At 42.2% G+C, this 21,235-nt stretch overlaps 1 protein-coding gene across 5 annotated transcripts in view; it reads right to left on the bottom strand.

The window, feature by feature from the left end:
• The window catches only part of FMN1 (formin 1), a 367,926-nt gene that overhangs the window by 199,452 nt on the left and 147,239 nt on the right, over positions 1-21,235 (bottom strand). For all 5 annotated transcript variants that reach the window (XM_084776574.1, XM_084776572.1, XM_084776573.1 and 2 more), the window contains one exon: positions 15,129-15,190. In XM_084776574.1, the coding sequence (XP_084632700.1) occupies positions 15,129-15,190 (62 nt within the window). The remainder of the gene's footprint in view (positions 1-15,128; positions 15,191-21,235) is intronic.

Raw genomic sequence — 21,235 nt, forward strand, 5'->3', positions numbered from 1 at the left:
GAGATTCACATTGATAGCATGAGGATGTTGGAAGAATGTGCACATCAGAGGACAAGGGAGCTACTAGTAGCATCACTTGGCCATCAAGAAGATGCTGAAATGAAGAGATCAAGGGCTGTTAAGGATGCATCTGAGATTTCTGTGTGGACTTCTAAGAGAACGGTCCAACCTCAAATTAACAAGGCAGCTAAGAGAAAATAATTCTCTAAGTCATGCTATGAACCAGCGGGGGACACTAAGCAACAATGTGGAGCCCCTTAATCCCCGGTGTTACTAATTTTCAGGTGCTCTGGATTTGAAAATTTTAGAATGAGATACTGAAAACATTTTCCAGTTTTCCAGAAGAAGTCAGAAATATGATGCTGGAACCCAAGGGAAAATACGAATCCAAACAAGAAGGTGTTGGAAGCCCCTGTGCAGAGGTAAACTTGCAAAAAGAAATGAAATCTCTAAGTAACAAAGTTGAGTGACTAAAAGCCCTGGGAGGGCCGAGTGTAACGCGAAGCTGAACAGATGGAAAAGAAAGTACCTAAGTATAGCCAAAGGAAGGAAGGGAACTGGGGGCGCCCTGTCCCAGAGACAGGGGGACAGAGGATGCATGGACATGGCACTGGCTCCTGCTCTAGAGACTGGTCCAGGATCACTGACAGCACTGGACAGGCACCTCAAGTGTGACTTGAGGAGCTGGGTCACTGGACCTGGCAGCAGAAGGAAACTGCTCTGGGGAACCGTGGCATGTAATTGGCGCCTGGGAACTTTTCCTGAGAGAGCAGGGATTTGAGTTCAAGGAAAGTGTATGACTGAAGGAAGGAAGCTACGGGTAAAGGATGGATGAATCCGTCACTAAGAAGACGGAAGACATGTGCCTAGAATGGAATCACCGATGTGCAAAAGGTGTAGGAGGTGGCAGAGGGTCACACCCAGGACCGTGTGGGAAAGCATCAGCTGAAAGCGTCTCGTTCCCTATGTGAAGATGGAAGGAGGTGCGCACAAAGCAAAAAGACAAGCAAATAAAGAGAAAAGATATCATTGGATCTGCTTAAAGAGAAAAGATATCATTGGATCTGCTTAAAGAGAAAAGATACTGTTGGATCTGCGACGCCGCCTCTTTACTCCTCTGGGTTTCTCAATTTCACCTCCTTCCACATCCTGAGGAATATTGTCTGAGCAATTTACAAGTTTCCGTCCAGTTCCCTAACTGGCTGTAATGTACAGTGCGGTTCCAGCTAGTGCATGCTTGGTCTTTCTTTCTGCAGCCTTAGCAACTTCACAAACCCGACCCTGTGCGTTCTCAAGGGCACTGTGGGAACTGTCTGCTGGGCTTTGACTCAGTTTGCATCTTGAAGCCGTGTTTCCTGGGGCTAAGTCAAGACACAGGCCACGGACTGTTTCTGTCTGGGCATTAGTCCCTGGCTTGCTGTCATGGACCTAGCTTTAAATGGCTGAAGGAGCTTGATAAATGGTGTGAAAATTTTATGGTCCTTCCGTCAGGTGCCATAATTTATTATCACATAATGCACAGTTAGAAGAACCAAAAGGAACTATCTCGCAAGGGCAAACGGTGTGGAGGCAAAGGCCCTCTGACACTCTGAGGCCACAGGCGTTATATGGATCCAATAAGAAAGTTGCGTCTAGAAATGAGAAAACAACCTCTTGATCTTGCAGAATGTTTTTGGACACCTAAAGGCTCTTTTATTACTGTGGCTGATTAAAATGAAAAGTTTAAACGACTAAAGTGTTCTTTTTGATGAGTTTTTGCCATGAACTATGGACCTTGTAGTCCAGTGGGACTTGAGCCCTTTGATCCTGGGCACTCACATAAATTCAGACCCATAAAACATCATTGGATTTGGTTTTACTGGTGTGGCTGATCTTGCCAGATTTGTAAGGCAATCTTGTTTTCTCCTCTTTCCAGTTTTGAGCCCATCTACCATTATTTTACACTAAGAGGAAAGCAATTTCCATTGGTTTTTGGCATTCCAACTATCACTCTGGGATGTTAGGATTTCACAGAAAAATCATGATACCATACCGTATTCATCAAGATTGGAAACCAATGTTAATTTATCTGATCAGAACAGAATATCAAAAAGGAAAGCTCGTTCCACATCACAGATTTTCACTATGTAAGGTAGTTAGGGGTGATGTAGTTGGTTGTAAGCCCAGCTTTAACAGCCGAGCCATCTGAACAACACAAGTTTGAGGTGGGAAAAGTGCAGTCAGATTTAGAAGTCCTAAGTGCCTATCAGGGATAAATTTTAAAAATTGCATCTATGGGAGAAATAAGAGATTACTCAATCATATATTTGTTATGAAAAGATATTTAATAAATACAACTAAATATGTATCTTCTTTCCCTATCTTCTAATCATTCTCCAGTATTTGTACCTGTGCCCAAAGTCCCACCTACCTGTAATTGGAAAAGTAAATTTTTACTATAAAGAATTTATGAAGTAGATTTGATCCATTGCATAAGAAGAAGGAGGAGGACAACGAGGAGGAGGATCAGGAGGAATGGCAGGAGGAGGAGGGGGGAGGAGGACGAGGAGGACGAGGAGGAAGGGGAGGAGAAAAAGGAGAGGGCAGCAGCAAAAATGCCATCACAATTTATGAGCCAGGGCGACTACAAAGCACTTTCGAAAGGCCTGCAGTAGAAAGACCAATATAATCAAGTTAGTCATAATTATGATTTAAGGAATGAAACATTAATTTGGGCTATTAGAAAAACTAATGATGTCTTTAACCTATTCACTAGCCCGGGGAATATTAATTTGAGTTGAGTAAGCAGTTTTCAATAATTTTGTATTTCACAGATTTTTCTGAAAGCTGGAAAACTGTCCTCACAAGAGTGAAGAGATGTTTCAACAATTCTATAGAGATGTCCTTCAGTCTCCAGGTGAAGCCTCCTGACAGGCTCAGTTGCACTCTCTCAGGGAGCATCTCAGAGGACGGTCCATCCAGAAGAGAAGCCTTCCTCCACACACTCGTGTCTTTGCCTTCTAATGTGAACATATTCAGTTATGTCATGTAAAGCAGACTGCTTTTTTGATAGACATCAAGACAAGTCAAATGTTAGCAATTTCCTATAATTCAATCCTTGAACTTCCTCTGTGAAATTTTAAAACTCTATGTTTTATGAACACTTTGAGTTGTGTTTATTATCTCTCTATAGCAGATAGGGCACTGAGCTAAAACAAAAACACACAAACAAAAACAAACAAGCAAAACCACACACACAGTTGTATGAGGTAGATACCTACAAATATATGAAACTGCCCCTGTTGATGGAAACAACTGCCTGATGGTGTATGTATACTGAGTTTAGCTATGAAAAGATGGCCCAGTTGTCATTTAATATGGTATTATGCTATAGGTACCCTCTTCTTCCCCAGGAATTCAATTGAGAAATATTTAATGTGTGTTTATAAGATCTTGGGTACCTGGGTACAGGCAGCATCGAGATGTAAATGTTTAAAGAAGTGGTCCTTAACCTTCCTAATGCTGTGACTTTTAATACAATTTCTCATGTTGTTGTAAACCCCCTCAAACCATAAAATTATTTTTTGCTACTTCATCACTGTAATTTTGCTATTGTTAATTGTAATATATATATCTGATATACAGGGTAACTGATATGTGACCACCAAGGGGGTCAGGACCCACAGGTTGGGAATAATTAATTTGGTGAGAGCCTTAGCAGTGCTGGTTCCAACAGGAGAGGCTACTGGCCCGGATACTATACAAGTGCTCCCGGCCAAAGCATGTCGCTCTTCCTTCATGCCTATGCCTCGAAACCACCAGTATCTCTGACCTAAATGTCCAAGACCCTTCCTTCCCAGCTTCCCCTCCATTTCCTAAAATCCACCTCCATGACAACAAGCAGGGCTTTGGAAACGCAGATCTACTTCTCTCTGTGTACAGTACCATCCTGTGGATCGCACTGTCCTGAGGCTGAAACTAGAGGGCGTAAAGAAAGACCTGGCGGGCCTCCTGCCTCCCTGTGCTGCAGGGTTTTCAATCCACAGGCCAAGGCCAACAGGCAGGATAGCAGACTGGCAGGCCAATTTGTGCCCTGCTCCAGCATTTCCCTTAGAGTCAGCTCTGCATGGCATCACATACTTTATTTCATAGCACCCCCTTCCTCTCACACACATGTAAACATAATATCTAGGGCTCGGTAAAAATGACTTTCCTATTCTGAGACGAAGTATTAAAAAAAAAAAATCTGAAAAGTCCCACTTCAAGGCTTCATTTTTCAGTTCGGTTTGCCGCTCCGTGTGCTCCAGTGGCCAGGCTCTCCGTGGTCTTCATAACTTAGGCTCTAGTTAAAATGCCAACTCCTAATAGTTTCTGTCCGTGCCCACTATAGTTATCCCCTTTCAGAGCACACCTTGGAAACAATCAGCATGCAGCATCCCGTGAGACATATATCCTCACAGTCTTATTTTCCCTTTCTCCCTCTCTTCTCTCCCCTTCCCTTCCATCCCCGCCCCCCAGCTTCATCTCCTCTCTCCTCTCCATTCCAATGCATGGAAGTCTGTTCTGGTCCCTCTAGCTTCTGCACAGTGCCAACAACCAGCAGGCATTTCATTAATATCTAGTGAATGGGTGAATGAATGAATGAATGAATGAATGAATGATAGAGAGATCTCTAACTTCCTTTTGTATTTTTAAATAAAAATAGATGATCAGTCTCTTCTTTCTTTCCTTTTTTTGTCTGTATTATGTTGTGGTGGTGGTGGTAGTGGTTTTGTTTTGTTTTTTATTTCTGTTTTTGAGGTTTTGTTTGTTTGTTTGTTTGTTTGTTTGTTTTCCTCCCCGAGACAGGGATTCTCAAAGCCATGACTCACTTTGTAGAGCAGACTGGCCTTGAACTCACAGAGATACACATGCCTCTGCTTCCTGGAGTGCTGACCTTACAGGTGAGCACCACCACACCTCGCTGACGACCAATCCTTCTGTCTTTTGTCATGTACAATGAAAGTATGAATGAATAAACAGAAAGACAGACAGACAGATGAGAGAAGCTGTATCACTTCTGTAAGTAGGTTTTAGCCTGATCTCTGTGTATAAACAAGCACACAATTTATATTTATTTATAATATAACAAAGCTGGATGGAATTTTTTTTTAATTCCATTTGTTTCAAGCAAAAATTCTTAGTATAAAACGGGAGTGGTTTCAAGCATCAGAAGAAAGCCTTCTTGGTTCTAAGAGAAAAAGAGTCAACCTGACCTCTACTGGTAAGTCTAGGAATTGCTTCTGAAATAAAACCAGATTCTCTATCAGACAGAAAAATCATATTTCCCAGTTAAAACTGCTTACTATTCACATTGGTACCAGATAAAGAAAATTAAAACAAAATTAATGGAATGGCACCGACAGATGCACCATCTCCCACAAACATAATAAAAAAACTCTTGTCCATTTATGGCAATCAGAGACATATATATCAAAATATTCTTTAGGAAAAATTTTTACTAACAATGATTCTGCCATTTAGGGAAAAGGCAGTGATAACTTAGTACAAACCTCCAATGCACTGGGAACTAATGAACATATTCTTCATTCTACCTGGCTCTTTCCGTCAGTGGGCACGACTTGACAACATCTGAATTTTGTGGGGCAAATGCTCCAAAGAAGGTACCCTGGATGCTGGGTGTTCTGGGGCCTGCCTACTCCACAGCCTCCATCAGAACAGTCTGCCCACGGGTGTCTAAGGAGCCTAAGGGCTCAGTCTCAACATCTGCAAAGCAGCAAATACACAGGATTTAATTCTGTTAAACTCATGATAGTTTATATTATGAGTGCACACACACACACACACACACACACACACACACACACACACACACAGAAGGATGGATGAAAATGTTCCTTAAGGCATTCTCCCTCTTCCTTCATTGCCATCTCAGCTACACTGATTTGAGCATTTGGGGGAATACCAGGAAAGCTTTACAAGATGTCATATTTCACAGTTGTGGCAGTTTTGTTTAAGGTCCAAATTGCTCCCTTGTCCTCACGGAAATTATGATTTCCATGTGCTGTGTTGATGAGGACAAATACGCAAATGGATGGGTCTGGGGTTTAGATTTTTGTGAGTTTTGCTGTATCGGCTCTTGTGTACAGGGCACGTGGACTGCTCCAACAGCAAGGTGTAAACCACTAGAAAGGGGCCAATGAACTGGGCCAGACGTGGAAAAGTAAGGACGTCCCCAAGTTTCTCCTAATGGAGGCCACCATACCATCTGGTTCTTTTGGGGACAAGGTACAACCTAAGTTACTTTTCCACTTGGCAGCTAGCCCTGGACCATTTCACTGTGGGAGTTACCATAAATGTGACTACATTGTGCAATGAACGGAGCCTGCCAGAGGCCATTGCTCAGCGATGCTTCTCCTCACTTAGGGGCAGAGCATGTGATGAATGGAGTAAACCAAAACGCTTCCCGTAAAGGGAAGGTCAAGTGCTGGCTGGTCCACTTCCTTGTATCCCACAACCCAAAGAATATCAGTTAAGAACAGACAAAACAGCCTGTCATTTCCTAGGACAGTTCCAAACTGCTTAAAGTGTTGGCCCTAGACATAGCTGTGAAATTATCAAGCTCCTCACAGACAGGCTTTTTTTATTTTCCCTTTTTCACCTTTAAAATGGAAAAAAAAATAGAGACTCAAACAAGTCCTTTCACCCCATATCCACAGTCCTCTCCTGACTTTAAGGGGGGAAGGGGTCTTCCATAGAAGTTTCAGTGGTTGTTTTAGAAGCTGCTTCCTTCTGTGAGTGGCATGCCTGCTAAGGTTGCAGGAAACAGAGTCTCTACTCAGGGTTCAACTGGAATGCCATCAAACAGCTCCTCACAGGCCACTGAAAGTAGCTCACTGGTTAACAAGGCCAACACCAACAGGAGCTAAATGTTTCTGTATATTTTAAATGGAGAGAGCAAGTGGGGACTTAGAGGTTCTGAATCAGACAATCCCACATTGAAATGTGATGGATAATTTTTGTAAAGTATAAAGTTGGCCTAGTGTAGCCCTCAAAGACTTCTAGGGATCACATGGTCTGGTTCTTCATTTTACAAGTTGGGAAGATGAGCCCAAAGTGTTGCTTCAAGTTCATGGTATACAGAGTGACTGATGAGCCAGAATCTAGATGTAACTCTAATGTTCTTTGAATTAATGCTTCATTTCTGAATGGAAAGAGAGAGGCTTTCAAGTCAGACCTACCTAAGCTGGGTTAAATTCAGGTTGCCCATTTACTAGTTTAGACCTTCCCAGATATCACAATCTTTTAGAGACTTTATGCTGGGCACACAACAGGGATTTGATGAAAATTAGGTACAGTTATTTTTGTTCAAAAATTGTAAGAAATATTTGTGCATCACCCATGGACAAAGAGCTTTGCTAGGTCCTTGCCCAAGTAGACTTCAACTGTCAACCTGACACACCTTAAAGCAGTGGTTCTCAACCTTCCCAATGCTGTGACCCTTTAACAGTTTCTTATGTTGTGGTGACCCCCCAACCATAAGATTCTTTCATTGCTACTTCGTAACTGTAATTTTGCTACTGTAATGAATCATAATGTAAATAGTAGATATGCAGGATATCTGATATGTGATCCACACATTGAGAAGCACTGCCCTAGAATCTCCAGAGAAGAAAGTCTCAATTGAGGGGTGAAGAACAGATCTGAATAGCCTGTGGGAATGCCTGTCTTCACTGTTAATTGATATGCCATTCCCTAGGCAGGTAGTTCTGGGCTAAGAGGAAGCGTGAACTTAGGAGAGAGACAAGAGGGTTCCTCCATGGTTTCTGTTTCAAGTTACTGCTTGGGTTTCTGACCTGGCTTTCCTTGATGATGGACTCTGACCATGTAAGGAGAAACAGAACAAAAGGTTCCCTTTCCTGAGTTGCTTCTGGACAGAGCAGTTTATCACAACAACATCAATAATTGGGTCAGCACTGTATTACATAGAGAGAAAACAAAAATCCTTGCTGCCTGTGAGGTACCTTGACAAGCAGATGGCTTACCACACAAATGTGTAATAAATCCTCTGAGCAAAAAATGTGAACGACATTCAGAAAGCAGCCTATGCATAGAAAAAAATCATATGACACAATATGAAGGTTAAAAAAGGAGTTTCTCAAAAAACAAATAAGCAAAACAACAAGAACAACAACAACAAAACCAGAGCTATTCAAATTTCTGTAGTTCTTTTCCACAAGGCAAACCTGCACCAAATGAACAAGTAGATAGTTCTCAAACTTAACTGACTGTGAACCACAAACCTTTCATCAGGCAGCACATCAAAGAGCTGCTGTCCGTAGAACAGGCTTTGGGGGACTCTGGTTTAGAGCAAAGCTTCTCAAAATAAATGTTGAAGTTATGCAAAAGTTGACAAAACTTAAGATGTTTCTGAATGTGCAATGACCAAAAATTAATTAAAACCAACTGTGTGATGAATCTAAGGTCACTCTCTCAGCACTCACCCTGGTTGGGTCACAGAACTTCACGACTGAACGTACAAATGCTTGATCCCCACTGCATATGTCCTCATGCCACTTAAGACCAATGAAATGCTCAGCTCAGAGAAAACAATAATAATGTTGAGAACTACAGTGTTATTGCTAAGTTGGTAGCATTCCACTCTTATAAAGGCACATGATTTGGCATAGAAAACAAATACTTTAATATCTTCCTCTCTTCATTCCTTAGCACATTATGTTTAAAATTAATTATGTTTGGATTGGATGGTGTTAGAATGCTTAGGTTTAATGTTTTTAATGTCTGAGCTCCTGAACTGAACTCAGACCATTTTTTTTAAATCATTAAATGAATTTTGGCTTGGGACTAGAACAGAATTTCCAATGATTTCTGAAATTGTCCTAAATATACTTTTGCCATTTTGTGTTTATGCAAAGTGGTGATCTCAGTATTGTTAATTATAACATCTAAATATCAATAGAATCTAAAAAATGTTGAAGATGTTCTACATAACCCAGTACCAACTATTTTGCCAAAACCTAATTCTTTATACAAAAGTAAACATATCTACCTTATTAGTATGTAAATGTGCTTTTGTCGTAATAAATGGTAAAATTATATGCATACTTAAAGTTATTTTTCAATTAACTTCTTTATGATTTATTATAAATAAACATTTGATTTATATAAGTATTTCATACACCTATATAGCCAGGTGTTCTCATTCCTTTTTATTACCAGCTTGATACAACCTAAAGTTACCTGGGAAGAGGGAACCTCAACTCAAGAATTAAGTTGGTCTGTGGGTGTGTCTATAGAGCGTTGTATTGCTTACTAAGAGATGTAGGAAGGCCAACCCACTGTGGGCAGCACCATCCCTAGGCAGGTTAGCATGGGCTTTATAATACGGCTAGCTGAGCATGATGAGGCAGGGGGCTTGAGTTCTTGTCTCGATTTCCTTCAGTGTTGGACTGAGACCTGAGCATACAAGCCAAATTAACCTGTCCTGGCCCTTAGAGCCACTCTCAACCCCGCCAAGTTGCTTTTGGTCATGGAGTTTATCCCAGAAACAGAGAAGTAACTCAGAGCAACAGCACTGCATGAAAATATTCTAGGGTGAAATGGGGCCATGAGTGAAAAAACTGAAGAAACTGGTTTAGACCATCTTGATATTGAACATCAGGGCAGAAGAGGGCAGAAAGCATGGGAAACTTACATTCAAAAAGTAAGATGAAACAACAAAACTCACAAGCACTCTGCGCTCAATTGTCTATTTATAAAAAGATCTAATCTAAGGAAACCAGAATGAGAAGCAGCTGTTAAGTGTGTGCTACAGAACTAATTCATCAGTGTGTGTGTATGTGTGTGTGTGTGTGTGTGTGTGTGTGTGTGTGTGTGTGTGTGTGCGCTACAAAACCAGTGCATCAGGGTGAGTGTGCTACAGAACCAATGTCATCAGGGTAAGTGCACTACAGAACCAATGTCATCAGGGTGTGTGTGGTACAGAACCAATGCATCAGGGTGAGTGTGGTACAGAACCAATGCATCAGGGTGTGTGTGCTACAGAATCAATGGATCAGTGTGTGTGTGTGCTACAGAACCAATGCATCAGGGTGTGTGTGCTACAGAACCAATGCATCAGCGTGCATCCTACTCAACATTCCCTGGACTGTGTGGTGGTGTTAGCTGTACCATCAATGCCATCAATAATGTACAGTTGCTGGGACAGAGTAAACCAAGTTTGAAAGAAGTTATCAAGTTTGAAAGAAGTTATCTACTTTGAATAGTCATTGTGCAAGATACTGGAGTGCTAACACCAAAACCAAGTTCTCCCACACTACCATCTAACACAAACTATGGCCTCTCCTAGCCCTCAAGCAGTAGTAAGACATAGATCTCTGAAAGAGTTGTGATGGTGATTTTTAAGTCCTAGCTCGTAAGCAACCTGAAAGAAGTAACTATTGCACTATGAGAGAATGAATTTTAGCAAACACCTAAGAGGTCTGAACAGTTTCAACCCAGTGCTCATGAACTTGCTAAGCAATGCTTCCTAAGAACTCTACACAGAAGTTTCTCGGGCAAGAAACTCTAAAGAAAGACAAAAGGGAAGGTCTTGTCTTTCCCTAAAAGAAGGCAAACCATAAGATTACCTGAACTAGACAATATCGAAGTACCATGAACTGGGCAGACCTTGAAGGTGAGATACGCTAAAAGAAACACACATGGGGGGATATAAAAGAAAGAACTTTCTTATGGTAAAATCATAAATCACATGAAATAATGACATCATGGAAAATGTCTGACCTGTCACAACCTCTTTCCCTGGAGATCTGAAATGCCAGCCAAATGTTTGCGCTTGCACAGTAGCAGATGAGCATAAGGCAGCAATATCCGATTCATTCAAGCCCTCAATAAACATCCTTATGTGTGCGAGTGTACACATTTAAAAAAGCCAACCCCGGGACCAAGCCTGGTTCTCCCTCGACTCAACAACTGTCAGGTGCAGAGCAGAGAATGAGGCGAACAACTTTATGCTCATCCACCTGTTGCCCTTATGTGCGAGGCTGGAAAGGTCAGCCATCGAGCCTGAGCATTCTAGAAAGAGAGTTTCCATTTGCTGGAGGAGGAAGTGAACAACGGATTCCTTTGTGATCCAAAACAGCACAGAAAGGCAGGCTGAGGGAGTCCTGAAACACCTGACTCTCCCCGCGTTGTTGTAACTGAGGGCTGCCGGGGGCATCACACATTAGACTAGAGCATCAGTGCATCAGTCCTCCTGACCATCCCCTTCCACCAGTCCCATGGGATTTGCTTTCATTGAAGAATGCCACAAGTCGGGGTGATATTCGGAGAGAACCCACAAGCACAGGCTGGTTTTGGGTCTGTACAGTTTATGAATGCTATCTACTCTGACTGGTAACTGCCAAGCTAGTTGTCCCCATTTGTTTGCACCGTCATCCAGAAACAGGGGCTAATTAAAGCACACAGGAGTGAAGTAGCAGAACCGCCCAGGGCACAGAGCGGTGAGCTGACAAGCACAGGGGAAGTGGACACCTGCTACCGTGTGGGCAGCTTGAAGTTACATGGAACAGCATTACTGCCAAGTTCTCTAGTCTGTTTAAATAAAATGCCATAAATCCATTTCTTACATAGATTTAAAACACATATTCCTATTTCTATCTTTGAAGTGCAGTATTTGAAACAAAATGCTTCTTGGGGGGAGGAGCACCAACCAATCGATGGCTGTCTGCCCGTGACTGGAGACATACTTTAAGAAATATTCAGCTATAGAAACTGGGTCTAAGCTGGGCGGTGGTGGTGCACGCCTTTAATCCCAGCACTCAGGAGGCAGAGGCAGGCGGATTGCTGTGAGTTCGAGGCCAACCTGGTCTACAAAGTGAGTCCAGGACAGCCAATGCTACACAGAGAAACCTTGTCTCGAAAAGACCAAATCAAACCCAACCAAAACAAAACCCAAAAAACTGGGTCTACTGCCCACATAGCAGTAACATGCCACAGGGTTTCTGCAGCTTGGCATTAACAATGTATTTGTGACATAAAGAATTTAATTTTAGCAATGGCATCAAAAGAACAGATAATAATAATAATAATAATAATAATAATAATAATAATAATAATAATAATAATGGAACTGATAATGATTTAAGTAATTAACTCTCCAAAACTCTAAAGTATAATTATGAAAATGTGTTAATATTCAGTAATGCTAATCATATCACAACCTAGGTCACATCTTAAACAGGAATTAGCCTCATGCTATACTTTTTCTCTGCTGTTTCCTCTCTACTTTCTCATCTCTAGACGTTAGCTTAGATATCCAGTGTTCGTATCCAAATGCACGTATGTTAATAGTTTGGTCCTCAGCCTACAGGACAATAAGAAGCTGACAGGACCTTGAGGAAGGAGACCCTAGCGGAAGGGAGTGAGAACACTACGGATGTGCCTTCAAAGGAAACAGTGGGATCCTGGGCCCTTCCCGCCACTCTCTTTGCTCCACACACCCAGTGAAGTCAGCAGGCCTCTTCTGCCATGTGTTCCCACCAGAGTGAGAAGGAACAGGGACCAGTCACCATGGACTGAGACCACAAGGCAGAAATAAACCTTGTTCTGCTTTGGGTATATAGCACTGGGTGTTTGCTAACACGCTGGCATGCTGACTAACATGCCAAGCTTCTCTTCATTTGAGGTCAGGATTTTGCAGTGTAGTATATGTGTGATATGCTTAGCTCAGTGCCCACCGAAATAATAACTCAAAAGCTAAGTATTTTGCGAATATTGTGTGAATATGTTGAGTTGTCCCACTCCTCATAGGGCTGATTTACAAATTGGAAAACAAATGATTCTGACAATCTCACTGTCTAAGGAATCACTTCTGTAGCTATCCTTTTCTTAATGATTCTTTCATTATCTTCCATCAACTTCAGATCCTCTCAGACACCTCAGAACCTTTTTCATCCCACCACCAAGAAAAAGGAAGTGAAGTCATTTTACTCCAAAGGAAATGAGAGCCTCCATCTCTCCTTTTTCCCTGACAAGGGAGATGCACTTTTCCACTTAATTTTTTTTGTTAAATTAACTCTTCCCTCTTCATACCACGTGTATCTGTATGAATGGGTGTGACATGTAGCTACTTATCTGGTTGGCTAGTTGCAATTATTTCATGTATAACTCCAATATAGTGTCTCAGCTTTTTTTTAATAGTTTGCCCTTTTCATATTTATTTATTTATTTACTATTATGGGTGGGGATAGGTGGGTGTGCAGGCAAACATGTACTCATGTTATCACATGTCCATAAAATCAGAGGACTAGACACAGGAATCACCTTTTTCTTTCTACCAAGTAGGTCCTGGGGTTGGAACAGGCTTGGTGGCTACTTGGTGGCCTCTGAGCTACCTTGCTATCCCTTCAACTGCACTTGAAAGCATATTATAGAAAATAGCAATTGATGCACATCTAGTAAGCTAGTTAGCAAACAAAAATACAAGGAATTCAGAGAATCTCATAATAAGAAAAGTGGTGAAAAGTGGGCCACTGCCTTCTCTCATGAGCATGTAAACTTGTAAAGTTACTCAAAACTAACCCACCATACTAACGAGCAGCTCTACTGCTGTCTGCGTACCAAAAGGAAGACACAGCTGCCGTCCTATGCTCAGTACAGCACTGTCCGCAAAAGCCAAGGGACAGAATCAATCTGGGTGTCTGTAAAACAATGAAAGGAGAAAGGAATGTGGCCTGTGCATGTATACAATGGAATATTATTCAACCCTTAAAAAGGGAGAAAATCCTGTAATTTGCAAAAGGACGGAGGAACCCAAAAGATGTCAAGAAAAAAATAAGGCAAGCACGGAAAGATCAATACTACATGATCTCCCTTTTGTGTCAGATTTAAGAAAGCTGAGTTGACCTAGACGAAGACTCTAAAGATGGTTACCATGGGCTGGGGGTGACAGGTAAGGGAAAAACAAAGGAGAGATTAATCAGAGGACAGAAAGGTTAGGTTAGGCGTGAGAAGTGAGTTGAAGCCACTCAAGCGGCAATGTGTAACCTACCTGATCACTGCTGAGACTGCAATTTACCTATTAAACCTAAGTCTATGAAGTAATCCGTATGTAAATGGACCCCGGTCAGGCATGCTACAAAGTATGACACTTCAAAACATGCTGTGTGCCATAGAGTATATTCCAACTCCTACCCGTCAACAAAAATAAATTGAGCGGGAAGAATATTCCAACCACAAGTTCATTAAAGTAGCACGTTTTTATTAGATTTAGTCACTCCAGGGTGCATACTGTTTCCAAAATTACAATTTCTATGTGTCAATGAAATTTAAAAGGATGGATATTCTAGCCACAAACTGAAAAAAAAAATGGCAAAGAATGAGTTTGCATTAAAGGAGCAAGGAGTTTTATTTAAAGTTTGCCACGGTTCCTTCCCGGATAATACACAGGGCTACCACCCACTAACAAACTAGACTACAGGTCTGGTTCACTGTGCAGAGGCTTGAAATTAGGGTTCTGAACTTCCTGCCGTATGCCCTGTAGGCAAACACCAAACCCAGAGACTGACAATTAGATGGCAAACAGAGGAGGACCCGCTGGCACCTCTCAGCATGCCCTGAGGACACAGAATGACTCAGCACGGGCTTCATCTACATGATGTCATTACCCCAGGGAGGAGCTAAGAGGCACACAGAGAAATGAGTGGGACCGAAATGATTTACAGAGTGTACAGCAACGTCAAGTTTTAAAATCCTTCCCACGAATAGTAAAAGTCTCAAGTCTCCGTATACCTTCCTGATTTAAAAACACAGAATCACTCTTCCAGCCAAAGCCAAAGGCATTTACAGTAATTTTTTCTCAACGTTAGAACCCAGAGTTTATTAAGTACCATATCCAAGGCTTTCATCCCGGAATAAAATTGGTGCCTATTGGCAGCTGTGAGCCGCAGATGAAATCTAGCTACATAGTCCCCACTAAGAGGACTATTTACTTCACTTGGTACCCACCGGCATCTGGGAGCTACAGATGCTATCTAGTTAAATACTCCCCACGTGAGAGAAATATTTACTTGGGCATGTAAGAAAGATAATCATCAGAAGACCGCTTCAGTAGAATCAAAGAGATGTACCTGCAGGTTTTCGATTTCTTCTTTGTGCTCCCTCTTCAGATGTAAGATAGCAGCCTGGTACTCTGGAAGATCACAAGAGAAGCCAGTTACAAAAAGCACAAGATGAATCAGAGAATTCAAGGGCACATCACCTGAATCCCGGCCGGGAGCCACCCTCCAAACAGGCAGGAGGGAGAGCTGCCAGATATGGCCAGGATTGGGATAAAAGGAGATTCCTTCCCTTCGATAAAGCCTGGATCACAAACAAATCTGCCAAATTAAGTAGCCAGGGCAGGGTTAAAAAGAGAGGAGGCACATGAGTGAGTGGCCGATAAAGAATAGGTCAGGTGTTTGTCTTCAAGGAGCTGAAAGTTCACGCCCTACAGAGAACAAACACTGATGTGTTAAGAGCGGCTATAAAAGAAACTTTCTATCTGAGATCACAGAACTCTATTTTTAACTCTGTTTGAAAAAGAAAACACACACACACACACACACACACACACACACGAATGCTGGGGTTTCTAGTCTCTGGATCAACCAAGAAGGCCAAGACTATTTGTCATTTGAAGGAGAGATTCTTGAGAGAATTAAGGCTGAAAACAGGACAAAAATTAATTTCTAGCTCACTTTCTATCTGAATATAAATGACATTTATTGCAAAAATATGACCCCAGTGTAGATAGGAGCTGCAACCAGCTACTAAAGCTACCATCCCACTGGCTGAGCTGGAAGCACAGGAGACAACTCTACTTTCAGGAGAATAGCTAATGTGCATACTACCACTGAGACATTGGTGCTGCAGAGAACCACAAAGGCAAGATGCTGTGACCACAGACTTTTCTGGGACAAACCAGTTTTTCACAAATGTGTTCAGGGTCACAATTCTATACTGCAAGAAACAAAGAAACAGACTATTCCTCTAATTTGATGTCATGAATCGGGCAGACATGCTGGGGTTCCGATTCCAAGGTGGATGGCTTTCCTTTTCCATAGGAAAGTCCTACCAGAAAAGCCTGGCTATTGAGTGTGACGGCTGGCCACACTGCAGCCCTGTGAGGACTGCGCTCCAGTGGCAATGCTGTGGGTTCTCTATGTAGACCACACCAGGAATCAAACCACTTGTTGCTATCCCCCACAAGCACTGCTATACTCTGTGCCACCGCCATCTTTCCAGCACACTACAAACTCCTCCACAGATGGTGCCTCATTCCCCTCTTACCAACATCAAAACTGAATCTCCTCATGGCGGTCGGCACAGTCTGTTAAAGACACAAACCTGACCTATCTCAGTCCCAGCTTTCCATGGAACTAGGAATGAAGACTCCTACCTTCAGGGGCTTAGGGAGGTGGCTCGAGAGTGTTCTGCATATGCATGAAAACTCAAGTTCAGATACACAGCACCCACAAAGCTGGGTACGGCAATGTGCTTCTGTGACGGAATAACTGGGCCAGAGGACTAGAGACAGGTGGAGTTCAAGGGCTCACTGGCCAGACAGTCTAGTGGAAATAGAAAGATCTAGGTTCTACGGGAGGCCCTGTCCCCCCAAAAATGTGGTTGAGAGCAACTAAGGAAACCAATAGACATCAAACTCTATGTTCCTACCCCTGCCACACAGGTATGAGAGAGAGCACCTACACACATGGGCACACAGGTGTACACACACACACACACACACACACACACACACACACACACACCCCAGGGACTTCAGCCCAAAGGCTTTTCGTGAGCTCTGTTTCTTTTTTTTTTTTTTTTTTTTTTTTTTTTTTTTTTTTGGTTTTTCGAGACAGGGTTTCTCTGTGTAGCCTTGGCCATCCTGGACTCACTTTGTAGACCAGGCTGGCCTCGAACTCACAGCGATCCGCCTGCCTCTGCCTCCCGAGTGCTGGGATTAAAGGCGTGCGCCACCACGCCCAGCCTTAGCTCTGTTTCTTTTTATTTCATGTTGCTCCTTCTACTTATCTATTACATTTCACTACACTGGCTTCCTGCCATCTCTTAAATTGGCCAAATGCTGTTTTAATGGACTTTGAGGTAGAGTCCCAAGCTATGTGAAAATAAATACATGAAGCCCACTCAATCCAATCTTCTGTGCTAAAGTCAAAGCAATTGACTTTATTAATTCAGCCTTCTTGACAAAGTAACGCCTCTTGGGCGAGCATCTACCTTCCTCTGAACAGAAACCATGCAGACTATCTTGTGAAATTATTCATTTTATATAAAATGTTTCTGTAAGGGTGTGACATATAGAATTACAACTAGCTTACTAACAAATTGATAAAAGAGGTGACGGCAAACCCGACACCCAGCAGACCATGATCTGTCTCCTCCTTAAGCAAATATTTGGACTCGGCATTCCACCATAACAGGAGGGAGGAAAGCACAGCCTTGTAGCAGTAAGAGTAATAAAAGGAAATGCAGCCCTTATTAATGGATGTTCATTTTAAGACCTCACAAGGTACCAGGACAGAATATAAAGGTCCCTCGGAGGACTGGCAAGATGATGCAAGGGATATAGGTGCTTGTCACCATGCCTGGCAACCGGAGCTTGATCCCAAGAACCTATACACTGAAAGGAAAGAACTGACTCTTGAAAGTTGTCTCCGACCTCCACACATGCATTGAGGCATGCACACTTACACACACACACACACACACACACACACACACACACACACACACCATTAAATCTGATTAAAAAACAATAATCCTGAACCAAAGGTAGGTTGGTGGTTTCTACATGTGCTTATGGGACAACCCCCTACCCTGCACTTTTAGATTTTTCAACATCCCAGCATAGCCTGGGGTGGATTCTCAGGGAGGATGGAGAGGCAGAGGCATCCAGTACAAGACCAAGGGTGCTGGTAGTAGTTAAGAAGAGAACTTAACCCTGGTTTTTCATGGCTGAGATTTTGTTCATGTCAGAGAGAGGAACAGAGATTTTGAATTAAAGGACTTGAAAGTGACAAATTCCTCCGCAGTCACCAGATTCTCAGTGAAAGCTAAGAAATTAATGAAAACATTCTGCACATACAAAAAAAGAGGAAAGTTTTTATTTGTTTGTTTGTTTTTAGAACATCTTAGATTAAAGACAGAAAATCTCTTTACTGGCCAGAATTTAACATTCTAGGGGAAAAATGTACCAGCGCTTCCTTCCAAAAAGTTCCTTCCAATCAAGCATTTAATCTAACTCAAGGCTCCCTTTGGTGGCTTCCTGATCCGTTCACAGCAATGAAACATCCTTTCTGCCAAGTGTCTGGACTATGTCTCCAACTTCCCAAGGGTAGAATCAAAGACAATGTCACTAATCCTGGAGGTGTAGGTCTGCCATAGCTGCTGTCTCCAGCTCACCGTGCTTGTCCTGGGAAGGAAGACACCGGTGGTCTTGTTTTGTTTTGTTTTGTTTTATAGTGCTGGCCTCAGGAACACATTATATCTAAGCACTCACTACAGACTTCCAAGAAGACCTTATCATATCTAAGGCCACACAGCAGAGGAAGAAACTGAGATGTTCAGATTGAACAACTTTCCCAAAGCCACAAACAGTAAGTGTCAATGACAATATCCAGGCCCAAAGACCCCATGTCATCTACTCTGGACACTGTTTGCCTGGTTTGGTTCCTTTGGTTGATTAAACATGAACAATGCACAAAATTTAGAATCAGTAGAAATTTCAAGGTGGCTAGCTTTGCCCAACACTAGAATAACTCAAAAATTTGGAAATTTTCTATAAGTTGTTAAAAGAGATAGTATGCCAGAGTTCAGCACTCAAGAGCACTGGCTGCTCTTCTACAGGACCCAGGTTAGATTCCCAGCACCAAGCTGTAAATCCAGTTCCAGGGAATCCCATACCCATAGTCTGGCTTCTGCAGGCACCAAGCATACACATGGTACACAAACATATACACAGGAGGAAAAATACCACCCATGTCCATAACAAGAATGTAAAAGTTTAAACATTAATTAATTAATTAACTAAAAGGAGATCTTTTCTGTTTTTAATCCCAAAGTTTGAGGGAAGGTGGATCAAGATAAGGTCTAAGGTCTAATGTATCAGTTGAGGTTAGGTTTTGACCATCCTCCCCAGACTTCTAGGCCAGCAGTCACAGTTTATCATTCATTCTGATTTTACTTACCCTCTCTTTCACACCCACACACAGAACGCAGGCTTCTCTCAGCCCACCCTCCTCTCTCCCACCCCTACACACACACAAAGAAATTAGACATTTTCTGATTACCTGACTACTGAGCATCAGAGCTGTAACCCATCTGGAGACCCTGGCTTGTCCTACATATCCTCCTTTTGGACTTCCCCTCTGCCCCTGCCATCTGTCCATTTTAAAATCCATCCTTTGGTCCTCAAGGGCAAAGATCCTTCCTCTGAGTCCTACTTGAAGTATACTCAGTTGGTGCTTCAGAAGCTAAGCATGTACCACCTGTGCTATGTAGACATGTACATCCGTGCTCCTATGATGCCTCTGCTTACTGATTTGGAAACTCAAGAGGATACTATAGAAAGAGCTAAGAGTCACAATACACAGGAGACGTTGGAGTGCCATTCCTAATTTAGAACAAGGTTCATTTAATTTAAGAAAAAAGTAGATTAAGAAACAAGTAAAAAAGAATAGTAAAAAATATTATAAATATGTGTCAAAGACAAGGAAGTGGAGAACATACGAGTGAGAGGATATAATCCCTCACAGAAGAAAACAAACTCAAATTTACCCAACCATGAGTGGATGCAGAAATACTTTCCAACAGTTTTAAAAGAAGATGAAAATATTCAGTCATATCTAGCAAACATAAGCCATTTACTCCAAAACCCAAGAATGAAATCAAGTTTGAGATCCTATATTTAGCATACTTAGGCAGGCAAAGCATGAAGCCAGGTCTCAGTCTGTCATGACTCCATAAACAATGTAGGCAGCACATGGCAACTATACTGCACAGGAAAGAAACCTTTGTACTTGCCAGAAACAGTGGGAAAGGAATTAAAGATCAAGGGAGCCAGCGAGGGTATCGAGGGTGTGCTAGCAGGGTATGGAAGGTACGATGCAAGGTCAGCTTGACTGGTGGATGCATTTTCTTTTCTTCTTTTTTTACAGATGGTTGCAGTATATAGCCCTGGCTGATCTGGACCTTGCTTAGTAGACTAGGCTAGACCTGAACTCACAAAGATCCATCTGCCATCGTTTCTTTGGTATTCATCTTAGAGGCATACACCATCATGCCCTGCAAGATGCTTGTTTTAAGTGTGTGTGTGTGTGTGTGTGTGTGTGTGTGTGTGTGTGTGTGTGTGTGTGTGTGTGTTATTAAGTTCTGTGCCCATGGATGCTAGGAGAGGGTGTCTAATGCTCTGGAGCTGGAGTTAAGAGTGGTTGTAAGCAGCCCAAATGTGGGTCCTGGGAGCTAAGCCCCGGTCCTCGGCAAGAGCTGTAGCTACTCTTACAATCTGAACAGCTAAGCCAATTCTTCAGCCCATGCTTGATTCTTTTCATGTTCCACTGCTATCAACTCCTAAGCTTCCTTCTTTCCCAGCTCCCCATATTTGAGCCAATGTGGAAGAATGCCTTTAACCCTGGCAAAAGAGTCAGACCACATAAATTACTGCCCACCCCATTCATGCCTCTTAAAACCACAAAATCCCAAGCCAATGCCCCTTTCTTGTTCTTCAAGTCGTTTTCAGACCAGCCTTGAAGAATATTGACCTATTTGTTCTCGAAATCTCAGGATGTACACAAACACAAAACAAAAAACCAGTTTTCACACTTTTTTTGTTTGTTTGTTTTTTGAGACAGGGTTTCTTTGTGTTATCTTTGCCATCCTGGACTCACTTTGTAGGCCAGGCTGGCCTCGAACTCATAGCGATCCACCTGCCTCTGCTTCCCAAGTGCTGGGATTAAATCCTGGCTCCTTTTCACACATTCTTGTACTTATACAGTATGCATAAGGTCTCAGCATCTGACTCAGATTAGGGATGGAAAGTCCACATTGTCCCTTCAAAAAGGATGAAGCTGCATAAAAGTTAAGTGAATAATAGATCAACATCATTCTATATGTATACAGAAAGAATAATAATTTCTACACTCAAATTATACAGTACTGGACAGCAGATGGGAGAAAT

This window comes from Acomys minous, assembly GCF_964271855.1.
Source record: "Acomys minous genome assembly, chromosome: 3".
NCBI classification, from domain to species: Eukaryota; Metazoa; Chordata; class Mammalia; order Rodentia; family Muridae; genus Acomys; species Acomys minous.